The following is an 18,358-nucleotide window of genomic DNA, read 5'->3' on the forward strand; positions in this document are numbered from 1 at the left end:
TTATGTAAAAAGTAAATTTTATTTTAGAAGTGAAAAATGAGCAGAAATTTTCCAGGTGAATAGGGCGGGAGAAAAGCTTTTCAGATAGGAGCAAATAGTACAAGTCTCAGAGATGAGAGGAAGGATGGTCCAGTAGAGAAGCTGACAGAAATTCAAGAAGCTGGAGTAAAGCAGGGCTCGAGAGTGAAGCAAGCAAAAAGGACCAAATAAATGCAGTTAAATAAGCTAAAATTATTCTGACCACAGCGGGAAGTCTCTAAAGTGTTATAAATTGGGAACTGAGATTAGGTACTCATTTTTAGAAGTATCACTTAGGCTGAATAGTACAGGGTGGCTGTAGTAACCAGTAGGAGACTAGTGTGGTGGCAGCAGAGATGAAAGAAAGTCATGGAATTAAACACATGATTAGTAAAAATCGTCTGATTGATTGGATGAGAGAATTTAAGGAGAGGAGGTACAGAGAGAGAGAGTCAGATGTGGTCCTCATATTTTGATTCAGACAACATTGGGCCGTATTCCTTAAAAGGGATGAAGAATAAAGATTCAACTAGGTATTTTAATAGACATTTGGATACATGGTTCTAGCCTGACACAGAGGAGTCTGATCAAGAAAAGGGCCTGTCTTCTCTTTCAGTTTATTTATTATTTTAAAAAAGATTTTATTTATGTATTTATTCATTTATTTATTTATTTGAGAGAGTCAGAGACAGAAAGAGTGGGGGAGGAGCAGAGGAAGAAAGACGAACAGACTTCATGCTGAGTGCAGAGCCTGACATGGGGCTTGATGCCAGCACCCCGAGATCATGACCTGAGCTGAAATCAAGCATGGATTGCTTAACCGACTGAGCCACCCAGGCACCCCTATCTTTTGGTTTAGAAAGTGACTTTCCATCTGAAGTGGATGCAGTGGTGTATCCCCAGTGAAGTACCCAATCCTTCAGCTGCCCAGGAGTTGGCATCTGAAGGCTTTAGCTGAATCTCTATGGTATGGCTTTTAGCCAAAGAGTACCACCTTCTCAAGGTCACACTCTCTGTTGGGACTGACTGAATCAAATGACTGGTTCATTTAGACTACAGAAACCTGGACTTCCTCCCTTGTACTGGGGGAAATTTAAAGGGACCACTCAGCTCCAGGGTTCCCTATGGTATCCACTACAGCTTTTGTTGGGACGGAATCACAGGTTCGAAGTTTTCCTTTGCCCAGACAGAAGTACCTCTCAAGTTTTGATTTTGAAATACCTCCTTAATTAGCATTCTGTATGCAAACCTCCATCATAGAGTCTGTTTCTTAAGGAACCTGACCCACCACACAATCTGAAGAAATATTGAGAATATATCTGGCAAAAAAGTAGAGTTCCATCTTTGATCCATTTATTTTTTGAATGATACATGTCATCTTTACTCCCTAGAAGCAGTACTACAAAGGAATGAGCAAATGTAGAATTTCTCTGCAGCCTATATCTTGACGATAGCTGCGTTTCCAACTCCTCCTTGAATCTGATATTTTTGAGGGATGATTATAATGAATATTTGACTCTTCAATAAACACATAGATATGAATATTTTGCAGGAAACCTATCATATTGTAGAAACCATAAAAATGACTGATACAAAAGAAAAGCAAAAATGGTTCTATTTACTGAGATCAGAGTGAATAGATTCATATTTTATCTCACAGCAGTTTCATTTGTCCATTTTTAAGTAATCACTTTAACCAGGGGATTGATATACTCTAGCTGACAACCTCCCAAGACCATATGATAAGAGCAAATGATTTTTTCAATGAAATAGGAAAGAAGATGATATGAAGACAAAATTTATGACTATCCTAGCTGAGGCTGTACATCTATTTAAATATTTTTTTTTTCATTGACCGAATGACAGATTGGCTTAAATGGTAGGTGTACTGCATTGAATATGATTAAATGGTAAGGTCAATGAACATCTCGTGTCCAGAAGAACAACAGAGCATATACAATATTAAGTTAATGAATAAAATAGGAAATGTCTTTATTTATCCAGACTTTCAACTGCAAAGCTCTAGTGTCCCATGTTTCTCAATAAAGAACAGAAAAGTAAAGAACCATAAGTAAAAAAGATGAAGGCCGTGATTCCTGCCCTGGATGTTTCCAGTCTAATTTTAGATAGAAGCCTGGTATATAAATCATTTTACCTGTAAAAATATAATTGCAAAATGATACAATTATACAAAATGGTAAAAGGGAGAGATTTAATAATAAGCCTTCCTAAAGGGTTGTATGAAAAACTAATTGTTCATAATATACTTAACAATCTTGCTTTCAATGTTGAAACAACTTTTCAACTGGCCAGGTTCTAGGAAAAGTCACCTTTCACTTTTCATTAAGGTCTCAGAATTTATTTGCAGCTAAGTAAGGATGCAACGCCTACACATCTGTTTCCTTTACATGTTTCTTTTATTTCACCACAAAAGCTACGTAATTTATAGGAAGTCAATTTAGCTTCCTTACTTAGAAACAAGAAGTTACAAATTTCAGGGGTGTTTTTTTAGGGGTACTGGAAGTTCATAATTTTATTTAAGGCTTGAGAAAAAGAATTGCTTAATTAAGGTTATCATCTGTAACTCTTACTCATATAAGAAAACCCTAACACAAAATATATGTCAAAGTAGCAAGTAACTGAATTAATTTTCATGAACAAAGTATAAATATAGAATTCAATATACCTTAAAAATCCAGTGAAACAAAATATTATTTTTCTGAAAATGTTTGTTATCTAGCTGGGGAATAACATAAAACCACGTTGAAATGTCTCATTATAAAGGTATATGCAACTCCAGTTAGTTAGTTAGGATTATAGTTAGTATTCCACCTTAAACCGTTCCTGTCAGGATCACCAGTGACCTTCATTTTGCAAAACCAATGACTTATTTTCTCTGTTCTCATCCACTTCACCCATCAGCAGGTTAGGACCCTGTAGATTTCTCTTTCTCTCCCTTCCTCCCTTGACCCTTCCTCTCTGGCCTCCCCTTTCCTCCCCACCACCCACCTCCCTCTCTTCCTCTCCTTCATTTTCTCTATTTGGCCTTCATGAAACTCTCCAAGTGATTGAACATCCCTTCTGTCTCTTCGGCAAAACCTTTTTTTAAATCTCCTTTTGTCTTCTTACAATACTCTATCTACATCAACTTCTTAGGTGACCCCAACTAACCCCTTGGCATTAATGTTATCCATATTCTTATAACCTATGATCTCTTTGCCACATTCCATACTTGTCTATCAACTGTTTATTCACCCTCTCTACTTCAATGGCAAATGGTCACCATGAACTTAAAATGTTCAAAATTAATCTTCATACCAAATTATTCTCCAGTTTTTCACATCTCAATTAATGATTTTCATCCCAGTAACTGAGCCTAAAAACATTGAGCCATCTCTGTCTCTTTTCTTTCTTTTTTTTTTACAATTTTTTATTATAATAATATTTTTTAATTATATTATGTTAGTCACCATACACTACAACCCTGGTTTTTGATGTAAAGTTCCATGATTCATTAGTTGCGTATAACACCCAGTGCCCTTTTTCTTAAACTCTACAGAAGAACCGTGGGTTCTTCTTTCATAATACAAAATCCACCTCCACTGCTATCACTGCATTTCAAGCTAACACAAACTTTTGCCTGCCTAATAAGATTTTAATAGGGATCTTTCTACTTCGTCCCGTGCAGAAATTGCAAAACAGTCCTTTATTTTTATAGCTGGATCTTGCTCTATTTTTCTTTCTTTCTTTCTTTCTTTCTTTCTTTCTTTCTTTCTTTCTTTCTTTCTTTCTTTTTTTTTTAAGGTGTATTTATTTATTTGAGAGAGATAGACACACACAGAGAAAGAGAGCAGGCGGGGGGCGGGCAGAGGGAGGGGGAGAGAAAGAAACTCCAGCAGACTCCCCATTAAGCTCAGAGCCTGATGCAGGGCTCAAGCTCATGACCCTGAGATCATGACCCGAGCTAAACCAAGAGTTGGATGCTTAACTAACTGTGCTGCCCAGGTCCTCTGGATCTTGCTCTATTTTTCTTTAAAACAATTGAATTGCTATATAGTTGTTTTATTTTGTTGTGTTTATTGCTATCTCCCAGTATTTGAATGTAAGCAGCATGACAGTATTGGTTTTGTTGTAGTCACTGCTATATCTCCAGTGCCTAGAACATTGACAGGCAGATAATTGGTGTTCAATCATTATTTGTTGAATTAATGCATAAATCAATGTATTTCTATGATAGAGAGTGACAAAATGAGTAGATCAAAGGTGGTCATGCTAGAAAAAGTGTTCAGAAAGGACATCCTTAAATAATTCAGGAGATTTATTCTAGGCTTTGCATCTGTACCTATAGTAGTGCCCAGGAAAGAATCAGGCACAGAGGTGGTGTGCAGATACCAACTCCAAGAAATAAGAAACAGAGCCTTATAACTCTGGGGCACCATGTATCCTTTGCAGTTATATCTTGCTTTGAAAGGTACCATGACTTGATAGCTCTCAAAAACATCATTTCCAGTGGTTCATTGTATACCAAGCTTGAGCTGGCTGAAAAATCTCCTGCTCTTCCCCATACCCCCTCACCCAGGTAGGTGAAATTGGTAGTAGCTTAGGAGGGAGTCTAGTCTGAGCAATCAAAATTTTTCATACAGTTTGTATTAAATTGATTCCTCTTGTGTCAGTTAACGACCAAACATTCATCATGGTTTAAGTTTGCAGAATTCGAACAGCAGTGGAATGCAGACCACGGAGATACTGTGAGGATGACTAAGTTGGCTTTTACGTGGGTTTTAGGCAGATCCACCGGACAATGCTGTCTTCACATCCGGTCTGACTGTTCCAAAACTTAAAATTCAGTGGAAACCCAGATGGCGGTTGTTTTTATTATCATTGTCGCTATTATTTTTGTTATTCAATTCTGACCGCTGAAGACACAACAGTATTCTTTCTTTGGGGGGAAGAAATCTTGGCTCTTCTGCTGTATTCTTCTGGATAAATCTTAAAATTATTTTTCTGATGTTGTCAAGGTCATTATTAATCTGTCACTGTATTCTATATTCAGTACTCATTTTTCTTCCTTCTTTGGATGATGGAGAACTAGTATTAGCAATGCCATTAATATCAAAACCACCATCTTCACTACATCTAGCACTTTCCCTGACTCCATCACTGTTAATCTTCCCATGTGAAATTTGTGTAAAAGTTCTTTGTTTCATATTGACTTTCTTGGGTGTTTTGTTTTGTTTTTTGTAATTAGTCATATTTATAACTATAATAAGTAGTTCCCTAGGTGATCTGATTTGGCAGTGGAGGATTTATATACACCATTATTTTCATAAGCCTGCATTGAAATTTCATACTTACTGGTGAGATTTCTTTTGTTAATTTTCCCCAAAAAGTACTTCCATATATATAATTAGCCCACTGCCAAAATTTGTCTCTGTTCACTGGGATAGTCCTAATTTTTTCCTACTAAAAGTAGACTAATTCCAGGATACCGAAGAAGTTAAAACTAGACATAGCTTTATTTTTTCACTATTCCTTTGATCTCAGTTCAAAACAATATAAAACATTTAAATAATATCTGGATTGGCTGGTTTCAAACCTCTGCTAATAATTTTTTTTCCTTCTTTCTTTTGCAAAATTTCCCACCACACTTCTTGGGTTATTGGACCTAAATGCTTTGCTTTACAATTAGGCTACTGTTTCAAAAGGCAGGGGATGGAGGTGGGTGGGACAGGTAATCAGTCTTTTGACTATTATATCATGAAAAAAAGTAATTGGCCGTCATGAGATGAGTTCAAATGCTAACTCCATTATTTAACTTGAGTTGTGTTAAAATTGCACGTTCCACTTTGTTTTCTTGGTAGAATATGAAACAGGAAGTCAACATCATTTAGGACAATGACTTCTCAGAAAATTAAAAAAAAATCATGTTTTTATTCGTAGTAACTTTTTTTTTAAAGATTTTATTTACTTATCTGACAGAGAGAGAGAGCACAAGCAGGGGAGTAGCAGGCAGAGAGAGAGGGAGAAGCAGGCTTCCCACTGAGCAGGGAGGCCCACGCAGGACTTGATCCCAGGACCCTGGGATCATGACCTGAGCTGAAGACAGAAGTTTAAGGGACTGAGCCACCCAGGTGCCCCTCATTGCAATTTTTGAAATGTGACTTTTTAAAAAAAGATTTTATTTATTTTTTAGAGAGGGAAGGAGAGAGAGAGAGAGAGAGCACAAGTGGGGGGAGGGGCAAAAGGAGAGGGAAAGAGAGACTCTGTCAAGCAAACTCTGCACTGGGCACAGAGCTGGACTGGAGGCTCTATCTCAGGACTTTGAGATCATGACCCTGAGATCATGACCTGAGCCGAAACCAAGAATCAGCTGCTTAACCGGCTAAGCCACCCAGATGCCTGTGAAATGTGACCTTTTCACAAAGGTTTATACAGGTCTTAGTGTGGCTTACTTTGGCAAAATACCTAACACGTAATTCATTAATTCCATTTTTTAATCCTTAAAGAAAGAAAGAAAATTAATTAATTTTACAGGACTGTTACAGTCTTTTTTTTTTTAAGATTTTATTTATTTATTTGACACAGAGAGAGAGAGAGAGGCAACGAGAGAGGGAACACAAGCAGGGGGAGTGGGAGAGGAAGAAGCAGGCTCCCAGGAGAGGAGCCCGATGCAGGGCTGGATCCCAGAATGCCGGAATCACTCCCTGAGCTGAAGGCAGACGCTTAATGGCTGAGCCACCCAGGCGCCCCAGGACTGCTAGAGTCTTGAGGCCTGTTGCCAGGTACTTGACATAGGGTTTCCAAAGCAGGTTGGCACTGGGAGTATTTCCAGTAGTACTGAGAGTATTGTAAGTCATTTTTACTTCGCATTCTTAAAAGGAAATATGTTTATAAAGCAATAAAACCTGTTGATTTGTGGCATACATATTTCTCATATAATAAAGTTTAAAAAAAGAAACTATAATTTCATCACTGGTTGCAGGGCAGTTGACTTAAGGCATTATTTAATTAATAGCATAGACGTTTACTGTGTTTAGATGTTACTATTTTCACAACCTTGAAATGCATATCCAGGTATCTCAAGCAGTATTCCATAATACAGAAAATCCTAAGTCTATATTACTTTATTTTGATCATTTTAATTTTTTGTTGGGGAAATTAATCCTAAAAGTCAAATTTTAAAGGAGTAATTAATTCTGCCAGCCTAACATCCTCCCTGAATGAAGGCAGATATTAATAGATATAGCAGGTGACAGTACTGAGCGCAAGGACCAACCAGATCAGTGTAGATAATTATTAAACATTAAGCAAATGTAACTTTGTATGATTTAAAAATAATTCAATTAATTAAAAGAAGGCACAAGTCAGTGCGTGAGAAGACACCATGTGATGAGTTTGTGTTTCAAAAGACTGAGTAGGTTTGAGATCTGCAGACTGCTGAGAACAGGCTGCTTTCTCGGGCTTTCTTTTTCTGTATTCCAGCCAGGATTGCCACTAGCAGACCTTCAGCTCTGCTGGCCGACTGGTGCTCTCTAGTGGTTCTGTGAGGCTTTAAACAAGACCCGCTACTATGCGATCAGGAGAACAATCTGTGTGGAGATTAAGTGCAGGCCTCTCACGCTGCTCCTTCCCCGGACTGAATACAGCCACCAAATCCTACCTACCCATCCAGTCCTTAACCAGACACTTACTAGACAGAAGCTAGTAGGACAGTGACTGATGGATGCTGGACATACAAACATAAAAGTTACAGACTCTCTCCTACTTCATATGTTTTATAAATTATGGTCTGCAAAAAAAGTAGAGATTAGCTCAGAAACTATCAGTGATCTTTGGTATTTCCTTTCTTAAGTATTAGTCATTATGCTTAAGTTATTGTACTGTCAAGATCTGGAACATTCTAGCTATTAAATTAACACTGAATGAATGAATGAATGCATGCATGCGTGGTAGAAGCTGCTTCAGGAAAAGCAGTCTATGTAGAGTTTATTGACAAAATGAAAAGGCTTGGGTATGCAAGCAAAAACAGGGAAGAGAGAACTTCGCGATTCCTTTTCTGAAATATGTTTTCTTCCTACTTTATATGAGTGCTCCATCATATAATCATTTAATACATTTTCATACATGATTTTCAGTTTTGTAGGATGTGAAGTTTTTCAAAGATTAAATCATCCATTGCGTTTTGTTATATAATATCTATTGTTTCCGGACATGTACAAATACTAGAGGGTCTTTCTTCATTTTGGAGGTTATTGTTTACATAGACAGAAAAAAAAAAGTCTAATTTAGGCAGGGATTTGATTTGTAGAGCAGTGCGTTTGTGGCGTTGGAGGACTATGATGAAGGGTTTAAGAGAATATATATCAGTTGCGTTACTTGTTACTGTAGGGAAAACCAGTATAGGGTGAAAGACCAGATCTGAGGCCTTCTAAGTTCTAACCTCAGATTTTCACCACTCCTGGGTTATTCTGGGAAAATACCACAATCTCTCTTATGTTCCTCTTCTTCATTTTCAAAATAAGATAACAATCTAAGCTGACACAAAAGTGTGACCCTAAGTTCTAATGATATAATGCATATGGGACACTTTCAAAAATCACTTCATATTTGAGTTACTACTACCATGGGCAATACTCACTTAGGAAACTATCTTAATCCCCAGACTGATTCAGTGTTTTTGTACCCCTATGTCCAATCAGATGTACTTCTATAGCCTTCCAAGACTTTCAGTCATATGCCTTTCCTCTGGTCTTAAACTTAGTCTGTATTGTAAATAGGGAATACTTCGAGACGGTTCCAGCTTTTATCAATATCTTCACTCTCCAGTACCTAGCAATACCTAGCACATTACCTGACAAGGAATATGTGCTTACTGTTCTTTTAGCTAATTGGACCATGAATGAATAAATACAGGGCATATATTCATTGAAGATATAGCAACAAAAACAGATGATGAAATCTACAGCAAAGGTTCCCATAATTTTTTTAAGAGATAATTCTGTGATAGTTTACCGTCTTGTATTTTAAGACACTTCTGGTGTAAATGTAGTTATATAAATGCTATTGAGAAAGTAAACCAATTACAGAGTGACTCTAGGTTGTATTGTCAAGGAAGATCTTGAGGAAATGATGCTTGAATTGACATTTGAGGCTTATCACTTGTATTATTAATATAGGTCAAATAGGTGTATAGAATATATATTGATACATCCATCAATAGATACATGGACATTTACAGTATGGTTATGAATGTCTTTGAGTTCAATAATAACGAAATCCCCGATTTAATTCCTGTATCTGAAAAGGTCAGGGGGAAAACATCATGACATAATATGGTTCTTTGCATGAATCACTTCCATAAGTGAAACCTCCCCCGAGGTTTCAAAAGTAAATAAATAAAAGCTACAGGAAATCAGGAAGTAGCTTCTTAGCTGCATGTTTTAGCTGTGAAATGCAGTATTAAATTATTTAAGGAATTTTATGAATCTAAGTTATTTTATTATAGATTCTTTTGAATATTTAATAAAATAGTTCAATTTAAAATAGTTTGATATAATGCACTTGTAGAGATGTTTTTTATTCAAGTATAATTAACATACAGTGTATATTAGTTTCAGGTGTGCAATTTAATGATTCAGCAATCCCATCCACTGTTCAGTGCTCATCAAAATAAATGCAGTCTTATTCCCCCTATTACCTCACCCCCCTCCCCTCATTTTTTCACATACAGATAACCAGATGTGCTAACATCATTGGTTGAAAAGTCAGCCCTGCTTCCTCTTCTGATCTGAAGAGCCACTTTCGTCATAATTGTCTGTGTCTCTGTGCACCTGTTTCTGGGACCTTTTTCTCTTTTATTGGTCTGTCATCCTTACACAGATACTATACTGCTTTAATTCATACCGCTTTCTAGTAAATTTTGATATCTGGTATAAAAGGTAGATTGTTATAACTCTAACATATTTTATGAAAACTTCAAGCCACAACAACAACAAAATGTATAGGAGTTACACACACACACACACACACACACACACACACACAAGAGAAAGAAATCAAAGCATGCCAATGCAAAAACTCAGCAAAACACAAAGGTAGACATCAACAGAGAAAAATACAGGTAAAAAAATAAGACTAACAGAGAACAAAATGGCAATAGTAAATCCTTCTCTATCAATAGTTACTTTAAATGTAAATAATTAAACTCCCCAATAAAAAAGACACCAAATGCTTGAATGGATAAACAGACAGACAAAGCGCAAGACCCAACTGTATGCTCTCCAGAATAAACTCACTTTAGCTATAAGCACACATACAAGCTGAAAGTGAAAAGTTAGAAAAAGATGTTTCATGCACATGGTAAATAAAGGAGACCAGAGGTGGCTATATTTCTACCAGATAAAATAGACTTTAAGTCAAAAACTGTCACAAGAGACAAAGAAGGACATTATATAGTGATAAAAGGATCGATTAATTGAGAACATATAACAGTTATAAATATGTGTGCGCTTAACATCAGAGCACCCGAATATATCGAACAAACACTGATACACAGAAAGGAGAAATAGGACAGCGACACAGTGATAGTAGGAGACTTCACTACCCCACTTTCAGCAACAGATGGAGCATCCAGACAGAATATCAGTAAGGCAAACAACAGACTTGAACAGGCTTTAGACCAAATGAACGTCACAGACGTAGAGAGAGTACTCCACTCAGTAGCCGCAGAACACACTTCTTCTCAAGCACACAGAGAACATTCTCCAGGATAGATTACATGTTAGGTCAAAAACAGATCTTACAACATTTAAGACTAAAAGCATACGAAGTGTCTTTTCTGACCACAAAGGAACAAAATTACAAACCAGCAGCAGAAGGGAAAACGGAACATTCACGAACATATAGACATGAAACAAGTTCTCTGCAAGAGATAAGACAAAATGTATCAGATAGTTTTGGAGCTGAGAGCTTTGGGCAACGACGGTCAGAGTGAATTATTAAAAAAAATAGTTTGCCAAGTCTTAGTAAATAGTCATGTGTATCGTACGAATAAGTAGACAAGTCATACCAGAATGACCTCATATCCTTGGGAGTTTTACACTAATGTGTTTGAAAAACACTCATGATCTAGTATATGTGGTGTCCATGGAGATATTTGACAGAATCTACCGTAATACCGACCTGCACGAAAGAAGTTTCACTCAGGTTAGCTGTCGTTCGTTGGGAGAGATCATTTGCTATATGCCAGATGTATTGTCTTTGGGCCCATCATGCCCCACATTTGAAGAATGCTTCGATTAACGTAACGAATTTGTAGCTGGAACACACTTGGAGAGCTCATGCACTGAGTGCAGAGTCAAACACTCCAAACACTCCGAGAGTCAGTGTTTTGATTCATGTTTGGATTCACAGACCTGTACACTCTGTCGATAGCACCAGCTGGTGTCACTAGTGTGCCTTCAGAAAGTCATTTCAGCATCCTGCCCCGCAGGCTGCTCATGGATGAGTAAATTCTCCAGGCGTGAACTGATGACCGAACTTGCTGCAAAGTGTCAAATGCTAGGATGTGCGGAAAATCATGACAACAAAGAAGACATTCTGTAACTCTGTGAATGGTGATGCTTGCGGAAGCATTGCAGGTAGAGAGATCAAATCTACTTCTAAAGTATGTGATTGTTCCTACGAACACAGAGCACTACCGAGTGCATGATGAAAGTAAGTGATAGGTCTGCCATCAGGAGGTTGGTCGGTTTCCCTCGGAAGCTGTGCTCTCCTTTGGTCTCTGCTGGTAACAGGTTGGGCATTCGGCAGAGGTTTTAGCAAAATCAGGCACAATGGGGGAGGGCCTTATTATTTCAATATTTATAACTTCCATCCTTACTGCCCTGGATCATTTTACAGGTGCCCATTTAATAAGTTCCAGGATGTCTGAGGAAAGAGGCTGACTGACATCCACAGGATAGGTCACTTTGTCCACCCAATTATTGATAAATACATCAAAAGTTGAAGACTCTTGGTGCGAAATGTATAGCAGGAACATAGCAGGAAGTTTTAGCCAAAATTGTGCTACTGTAACTGTGAAAATACCAAATGTAATTATCATTAAATCACTACTAAATTCAAAAAGCTGATTTTGCCCCTCCAGCTCTGCCCGTCCACCTTCTCCAGCTCATTCTTTGCCCTGGAAGGTTGACCTGTGGAGACAAACTTGCCCTGTGGCCTCCACTTCCTGATTTGGGGGCAGGAAAGCAGAGGAATGAGATGCGAGTCGGGGTAATGGGCCCGGGCCCCCTCTTGAGAGCAGGACTGGCCGTGCTCCAGGCAGGGGTGACTGCCCTAAGCTCTCTTTCCTCAGTCTCTTGCCTCACCAGTGAAGTCTTCTGGTGGAAAGCTTTCGGTTTCTGTTCTCGATTTGCTGCAATGGCCAAAGATTTGGGATTTATGTGTCAAACCTTTAAACTTTCTCTCAACTTATAAAATTAGTATTTCCAGAATTATATTACTCTTTTTAGATTGGCCTTGAGGGAACTTTTTAGAGTTATAGGAAAGTTCCAAAACTGGATTTGGGTGGTGCTTGCACACATCTGTTTATTTGCTACAAATCAGCTAATTGTGTGCTTACAATGAGTGAATTTTATGGTGTATAAAGTAGACTTCACTAAAGCGGAGAGAAAAAAAAAACCCCTGAAATTTCTGGTCTGTCTCATGAATATTGGGCATTCTCTTCAAATACGAGAAAAGGTAATTGAAAAATATGGTTTCTTTCCCGTTTCCCCCGCCCTCCCAATTTTTTTTTTTTTTGTATGTAGGATGTCTTTAGAATGCCAAAAATTGCCAGTTTTTTTTCAAATTATATTATCAAATTATTAGCATGATTTGTAATCAATGTTGTTTTAGGATCAGGAAATTTAACTGTTAGGTAATTGCAAGCGATTATATTAAATCAAATATCATTATATTAGGAAGTGTAATTGAAAATTCACGTATTTTGGCTACGTCAAAAGACACCTGTGTACTATATAACTCAACTCTAAAAGGAGAATAATTTCCATTTCTCTGACTTTATGGGTTAACCAGGAAACATTTTTTAAAGAACTACATGTGATATTAAATTCAATATGTGGTGGACAGTTGAGAAATCATGTGTTATCTAGGTCATGAGAAAAAAAATTTTTTAAAAAAGAAAACATTTCCTCTGAGGTTTTCACCAGTAGATGAAACTCTGCACCCTTGTTTGTATTGTGAGTGGACAATTTGAGGACTAGTTCTGATTAACAGCAGACATTAGTTTTCTTACTATATATCATACTTAAAAAAAACAAAACGTACACGTATACACACCTATATTCACCCAAGTTGAAGATGCAAGATGAAGAAAGATACATGACATTGAATTTACAATTGAAAAAAAGGAGTTCTAGCCAAACATCCCAACTTAAATTTAAAGGTATGGAATTCAGTTTTTTTTTAAATTGGTGTAAGTTAATATGAGTATGGATTTAATATGGGTTAATATTAATATGAATATGAATGTGGACAGTAATTTCCAGTATTCTGTTCTTTACTGTTCTTGGACTATTTTATTTTTTGTTGCTTTTCTCTGTCTCTGTCTTGTCTTTCTGTCTCTCTGTCTCTCTCACGTTTATCAAGGCGAGGGCTAACAATTATTTGCTTATTTTATTTTATTGTTTAATGATTTTATTTATTTATTTGATGGAGAGAGAGAGAGCACAAGCAGGGGGAGCATCAGGCAGAAGGAGAGGGAGAGGAAGGCTCCCCGCTGAGCGGGGAGTCCAAATTGGGGCTCGATCCCAGGATCCTGGGATCATGACCTGAGATGAAGGCAGATGCATAACCGACTGAGCCACCCAGGCGCCCCCAATTATTTGCCTTTAAAGTAACATTTTGTGTCATATAATTTCCTAAGGACATTCGCAGGAAAAATACATAATCAGTTAAAATTAATAAAGTTAAAATGAATATTTAGTGCCAGTCATCAACCTCCTTATCATTCATAAAAATGGCATCTTTAGTACTAGTTTTTAATTCCGTGTCAAAACCTTTAAAATATGTTTTTCACCAGGTGGAAAATTTTGTTTTGGAAAATAGAGATACTAACCTGAAAGACCACAACATGTAATGGCTCTTCTGTGCAAACTTTTTTTCACACTCAGTGTGTAGATGCCACTCTGAAACCAAAATGTGTTTTGGCCAGGAAAGGAGCTCAGGAGGTTACGAATAATAAATGTGCAAGTTCTAGCTATTTAAGTGGCGTAACTAACATCCATCCCTTACCAATGTATCCTTTGTTAACAATAAAGTTTGCTAATATTTACTAAAGCTGGTGGTATGACATACATTTAAATCTAATTGACCATTTTAACCGTCATTATACACAGGGCTTTTCCTTAACTTATATATTTGTATTTTTTTTCTCATGTCTTGGTGCTAATGAAAATAAAAAATTACATTTTTTGCCACTATCTAAATCTTCAGAATCACTATAGAAATAGAATTATTAATAATATAGTTACTTAAAGTAGATTGAAATATCTTTGCAGGGTTTTTTTGGCCTTAGGATATATTCCATTAGGCAGCACAAATTACATTTTAAAATTGCTTGAGGGGCGCGTGGGTGGCTCAGTCGGTTAAGCGTCCACCTTCAGCTCAGGTCACTATTTCAGGGTCCTGGGATCAAGCCCCCCCCCCCCAAGTCAAGCTCCCTTCTCAGCAGGGTGGCTGCTTCTCCCTCTCGCTCTGCGTCTTCCCACCTGCTTATGCATGTGCATGCTCTCTCTCTCTCAAATAGATAAATAAAATCTTTTAAAAAAAATTAAAAATAAAAAAATAAAATTGCTTGAAATACTTCTCTATGAGTCAGGGCCTTTGACTTCATATTCCATTTTATTTTTAGGGATCACTTTTTTTTTTTTCCATTTTGACTTACTTAGTATGTGTAAGTATACATACTCTGCAATCATAATTATATGTCATGCCAATTATATAATTAGAATCACTTTATAATTATTTAAAACATTGATATATATTTTCAAAGTCAAACCTATATACCAAGGTACTTCCAAAGATCTCCACTCCCAAAGATCCAGCTTCTGTCTTGTTGCTTTTGCCCTGCTCTCTCCCTCCCACACACTTTAATCCTTGAATAAAACAGCCTAATATTTCTCTATTAAGTGGATGTACCATAGTTCATTCAACGAGTTCCATTCCTGGACACTTAAGATGTTTGCTTTCTTTTTCTGTTATATCCCTGTTATAAATAGCATTGCAATGCCTTGCACGTATGTCTTTTCATATATTGCCAATGTGTCACTGGGATGTATTCCTAGAAGAGAGGTTGCTGGATGCTTATATAATTTTGCTAGTTTCCCCCCAAAAATCCCTCCACAGGATTGTACCATTCTATGCCACAATGAACATGAGTGCAAACTTCTTTTTGAAATACTGATTTCAATTCTTCTGGATATAGCCAGAAATGCGATTGCTGGATCATATGGTAGCCCTATTTTTAATTTTTTGAGGGACTGCCATACTGTCTTCCATAGTGACTGCACCATCTTACATTTTCACAACAGTGTGCAAGGGTTCAAAGTTCTCCGCACCTTCACCAAGACCTGTTATCTCTTTTTGATTGTAGCCGTTCTGACAGGCGTGAAGTGATAGCTCATTATGGTTTTCTTTGCATTTCCTGGATGATTAGAGATGTTGAACAACTTTTCACATACTTGGCCATTGGTAGGTCTTCTTTGGAAATCTGTTCAGATCCTCTGCCCATTTTTAAATAAGATTTTTTTTCTAATTGAATTGTGTGAGTTGTATGAGGTCCTTACATATTTTGGAAGTTGACCATTTATCAGATAGTTATATAATTTTCAAATATTTTCTCCCTCTAGTCTGTTCTTTTTTCTCATTCCTTGAGGTTTAAATTTAGATGGTTTATTTGAGATCTTTCTTTTAATATAAATGTAGTTATCTATGGCTATAAAGTTCTCTCTTAGAAGTGTTTTTGCTGCAACCCATAAGTTTTATGTTGTATTTTCATGTTTCTTTGTTTCAAGATTTTTTAAAAATTTCCATTTTGGTTTCTTCTTTGATTTGTTAGCTGTTCAGGAGTGTGTTGTTTTATTTGACATATTTGTAAATTCTCCAGTTATCCTTCTGTCTTGATTTGTAGTTTCATACCATTGTCATTGGAAAAAAAATCTTTGGGATGACTTCAGTCTTCTTAAATTTGCCATGACCTTGTTTTGTAACCTATCTTATGATCTATCCTGGAGAATGTTCTGTGTGCATTTGAGAAGAATGTGTATTCCGCTGTTGTTGGATGGAATGTTCTGTGTATGTCAGGTCCATTTGGTCTGAAGTAATAGTTCAAGTCCCAGATTTTTTTTTTTAAAGATTTTATTTATTTATTTGACACAGAGAGAGAGAGCACAAGCAGGGGGAGCAGCAGACAGAGGGAGCTGGATGCGGGGCTCGATCCTAGGACCCTGGGATCGTGACCTGAGCCGAAGGCAGGCTCTTAGCCTACTGAGCCACCCAGGTGCCCCTCAAGTCCCAGATTTTTGTAGTGATTATTTGTTTGGGTGATCTGTCCGTTGTTGAATATGAGATATTGAAGTCCCCTGTTCTTTTGCCATCTGTCAATATTTGTTTAATGTATTTAGCTCCTTTGATGTTGGGTGCATATAGATTTATGATTCTTATATCCTTTTGATAAATTGACCCCTTTATCATTACATAATAACCTTTGTCTCTTGTTACAGTTTTTGACTTAACCTCTACATTGTCTTATATACGTCTAGCTACTTCTGCTCTCTTTTTAGTTTCCATTTACACGGAGTATCTTTTCTATCTCTTCTCTTTGAGCCCACGTGTATCCTTAAAGATGAATTGGGTCTCTTGTATGCAGCATCTTGTTGTGTCCTGTTTTGTCTTTTTAATCTGTCCAGCCACTCCATGTATTTTTAAAGATTTTTAAAGAGTATTGAATCCATTTAGAATTAGAATTATTCTTCATATGAGAAGACTTACTAATGCCGTCTTATTACCTGTTATTCGGCTGTTTTGTAATTCCCTTATTCCTTCCTCCTCCTCCTGCCTTCCTTTGTGAATTGACTCTTCATAGTGGTATGCTTCTATTCCTTTTTCTTTTATTTCGTACATCTGCTGTAGGCTTTGCTTTGTGGTTACCGTGAGGCTTATATAAAACATCTTATAGCTATAATAGTGTATTTTACACTGATAACAACTTAACTTCAATTGCATACAAAAACTCTACCTTTTTAATGCCTGCCTTTTATATTTTAATGTCACAATTTGCCTCTTTTTATATTGTGTATTCATTAGCAAAGTATTGTATCTATAGTTACTTTTTTTTAAAAAAGATTTTATTTATTTGACAGAGATAGAGACAGCCAGCGAGAGAGGGAACACAAGCAGGGGGAGTGGGAGAGGAAGAAGCAGGCTCGTAGCGGAAGAGCCTGATGTGGGGCTCGATCCCGTAACGGCCGGGATCACGCCCTGAGCCGAAGGCAGACACTTAACCGCTGTGCCACCCAGGCGCCCCTATAGTTACTTTTAAGAATATTTTCTTTTAACCTTTATACTAGAGCTAATTTTTCCCCAAACTTTTGTGGAAAACTTCCAGCATTTTTCAGTTAACTTAATCAGACAAAAAAGCTGTTGTGCATATTGAACAAGTATCCATCAATTCCTGCTTTATTTTCTAGCATAAAGTTGTTGAATTTAATCGATAAATAAATAAATAAAATCTTAAAAAAAAAAAGACTTGTAAGTTAAATTCTGTACAGGAGAGTTCTCTACAGCTTCTCTATAGGAGAAAACACAGGGTAATGAAAATGTTATTTCCTCCAAAATTGTAAGCCTTCATATGCCTCAAATTCGTACTGTGAAGCTCAATTCATGATACTTAGGAGAGATAATTGAGTCTGAATTGAATTTGAAAAGGCTTCCACACCCTTTCTCCTAATGTTTTCTGATAATCATGTGTTTGATTTTTTTAAATGAATGGCATTTTTTTACATGTGCTGAATACTCTGAATGTATTGATTATAAATTTTATTATATCAAAATATTAGAAAATAATCCGAGAAATGCAGGGTATCCATTAATTGAATTATAATAAATCTTATTTTATGATCTTTGTCAATATTATAAGATAAAAACTGTGTACTATTTCTCTGACATACTGATTTATATGGTTTATTATGCCTTTTCTTGACAGAGCTTAGCATCTTCAAATGCATGTGTGTGTTTTTTTTATTCCCACAGGTTTAAAGCCTATTTGGAACACAAATTT

General features: G+C 36.8%; 1 protein-coding gene across 3 annotated transcripts in view; it reads left to right on the plus strand.

The window, feature by feature from the left end:
- KLRF1 (killer cell lectin like receptor F1) overlaps nt 1-18,358 on the plus strand; it is an 82,248-nt gene that overhangs the window by 56,354 nt on the left and 7,536 nt on the right. Inside the window, exon 1 of one of the 3 annotated variants that reach the window (XM_008697479.2) lies at nt 13,097-13,465. The exons of 1 other annotated variant lie outside the window; for it this stretch is intronic. In XM_008697479.2, coding sequence (XP_008695701.1) covers nt 13,381-13,465 — 85 coding nt within the window. In that variant the 5' untranslated portion in view covers nt 13,097-13,380. Of the gene's footprint in view, nt 1-13,096; nt 13,466-18,358 lie in introns of those variants that run through there. One more of the 3 variants, XM_008697476.2, reaches the window with a different exon arrangement.

This window comes from Ursus maritimus, unplaced genomic scaffold (assembly GCF_017311325.1).
Source record: "Ursus maritimus isolate PB19 unplaced genomic scaffold, ASM1731132v1 scaffold_26, whole genome shotgun sequence".
Lineage (NCBI taxonomy): Eukaryota > Metazoa > Chordata > Mammalia > Carnivora > Ursidae > Ursus > Ursus maritimus.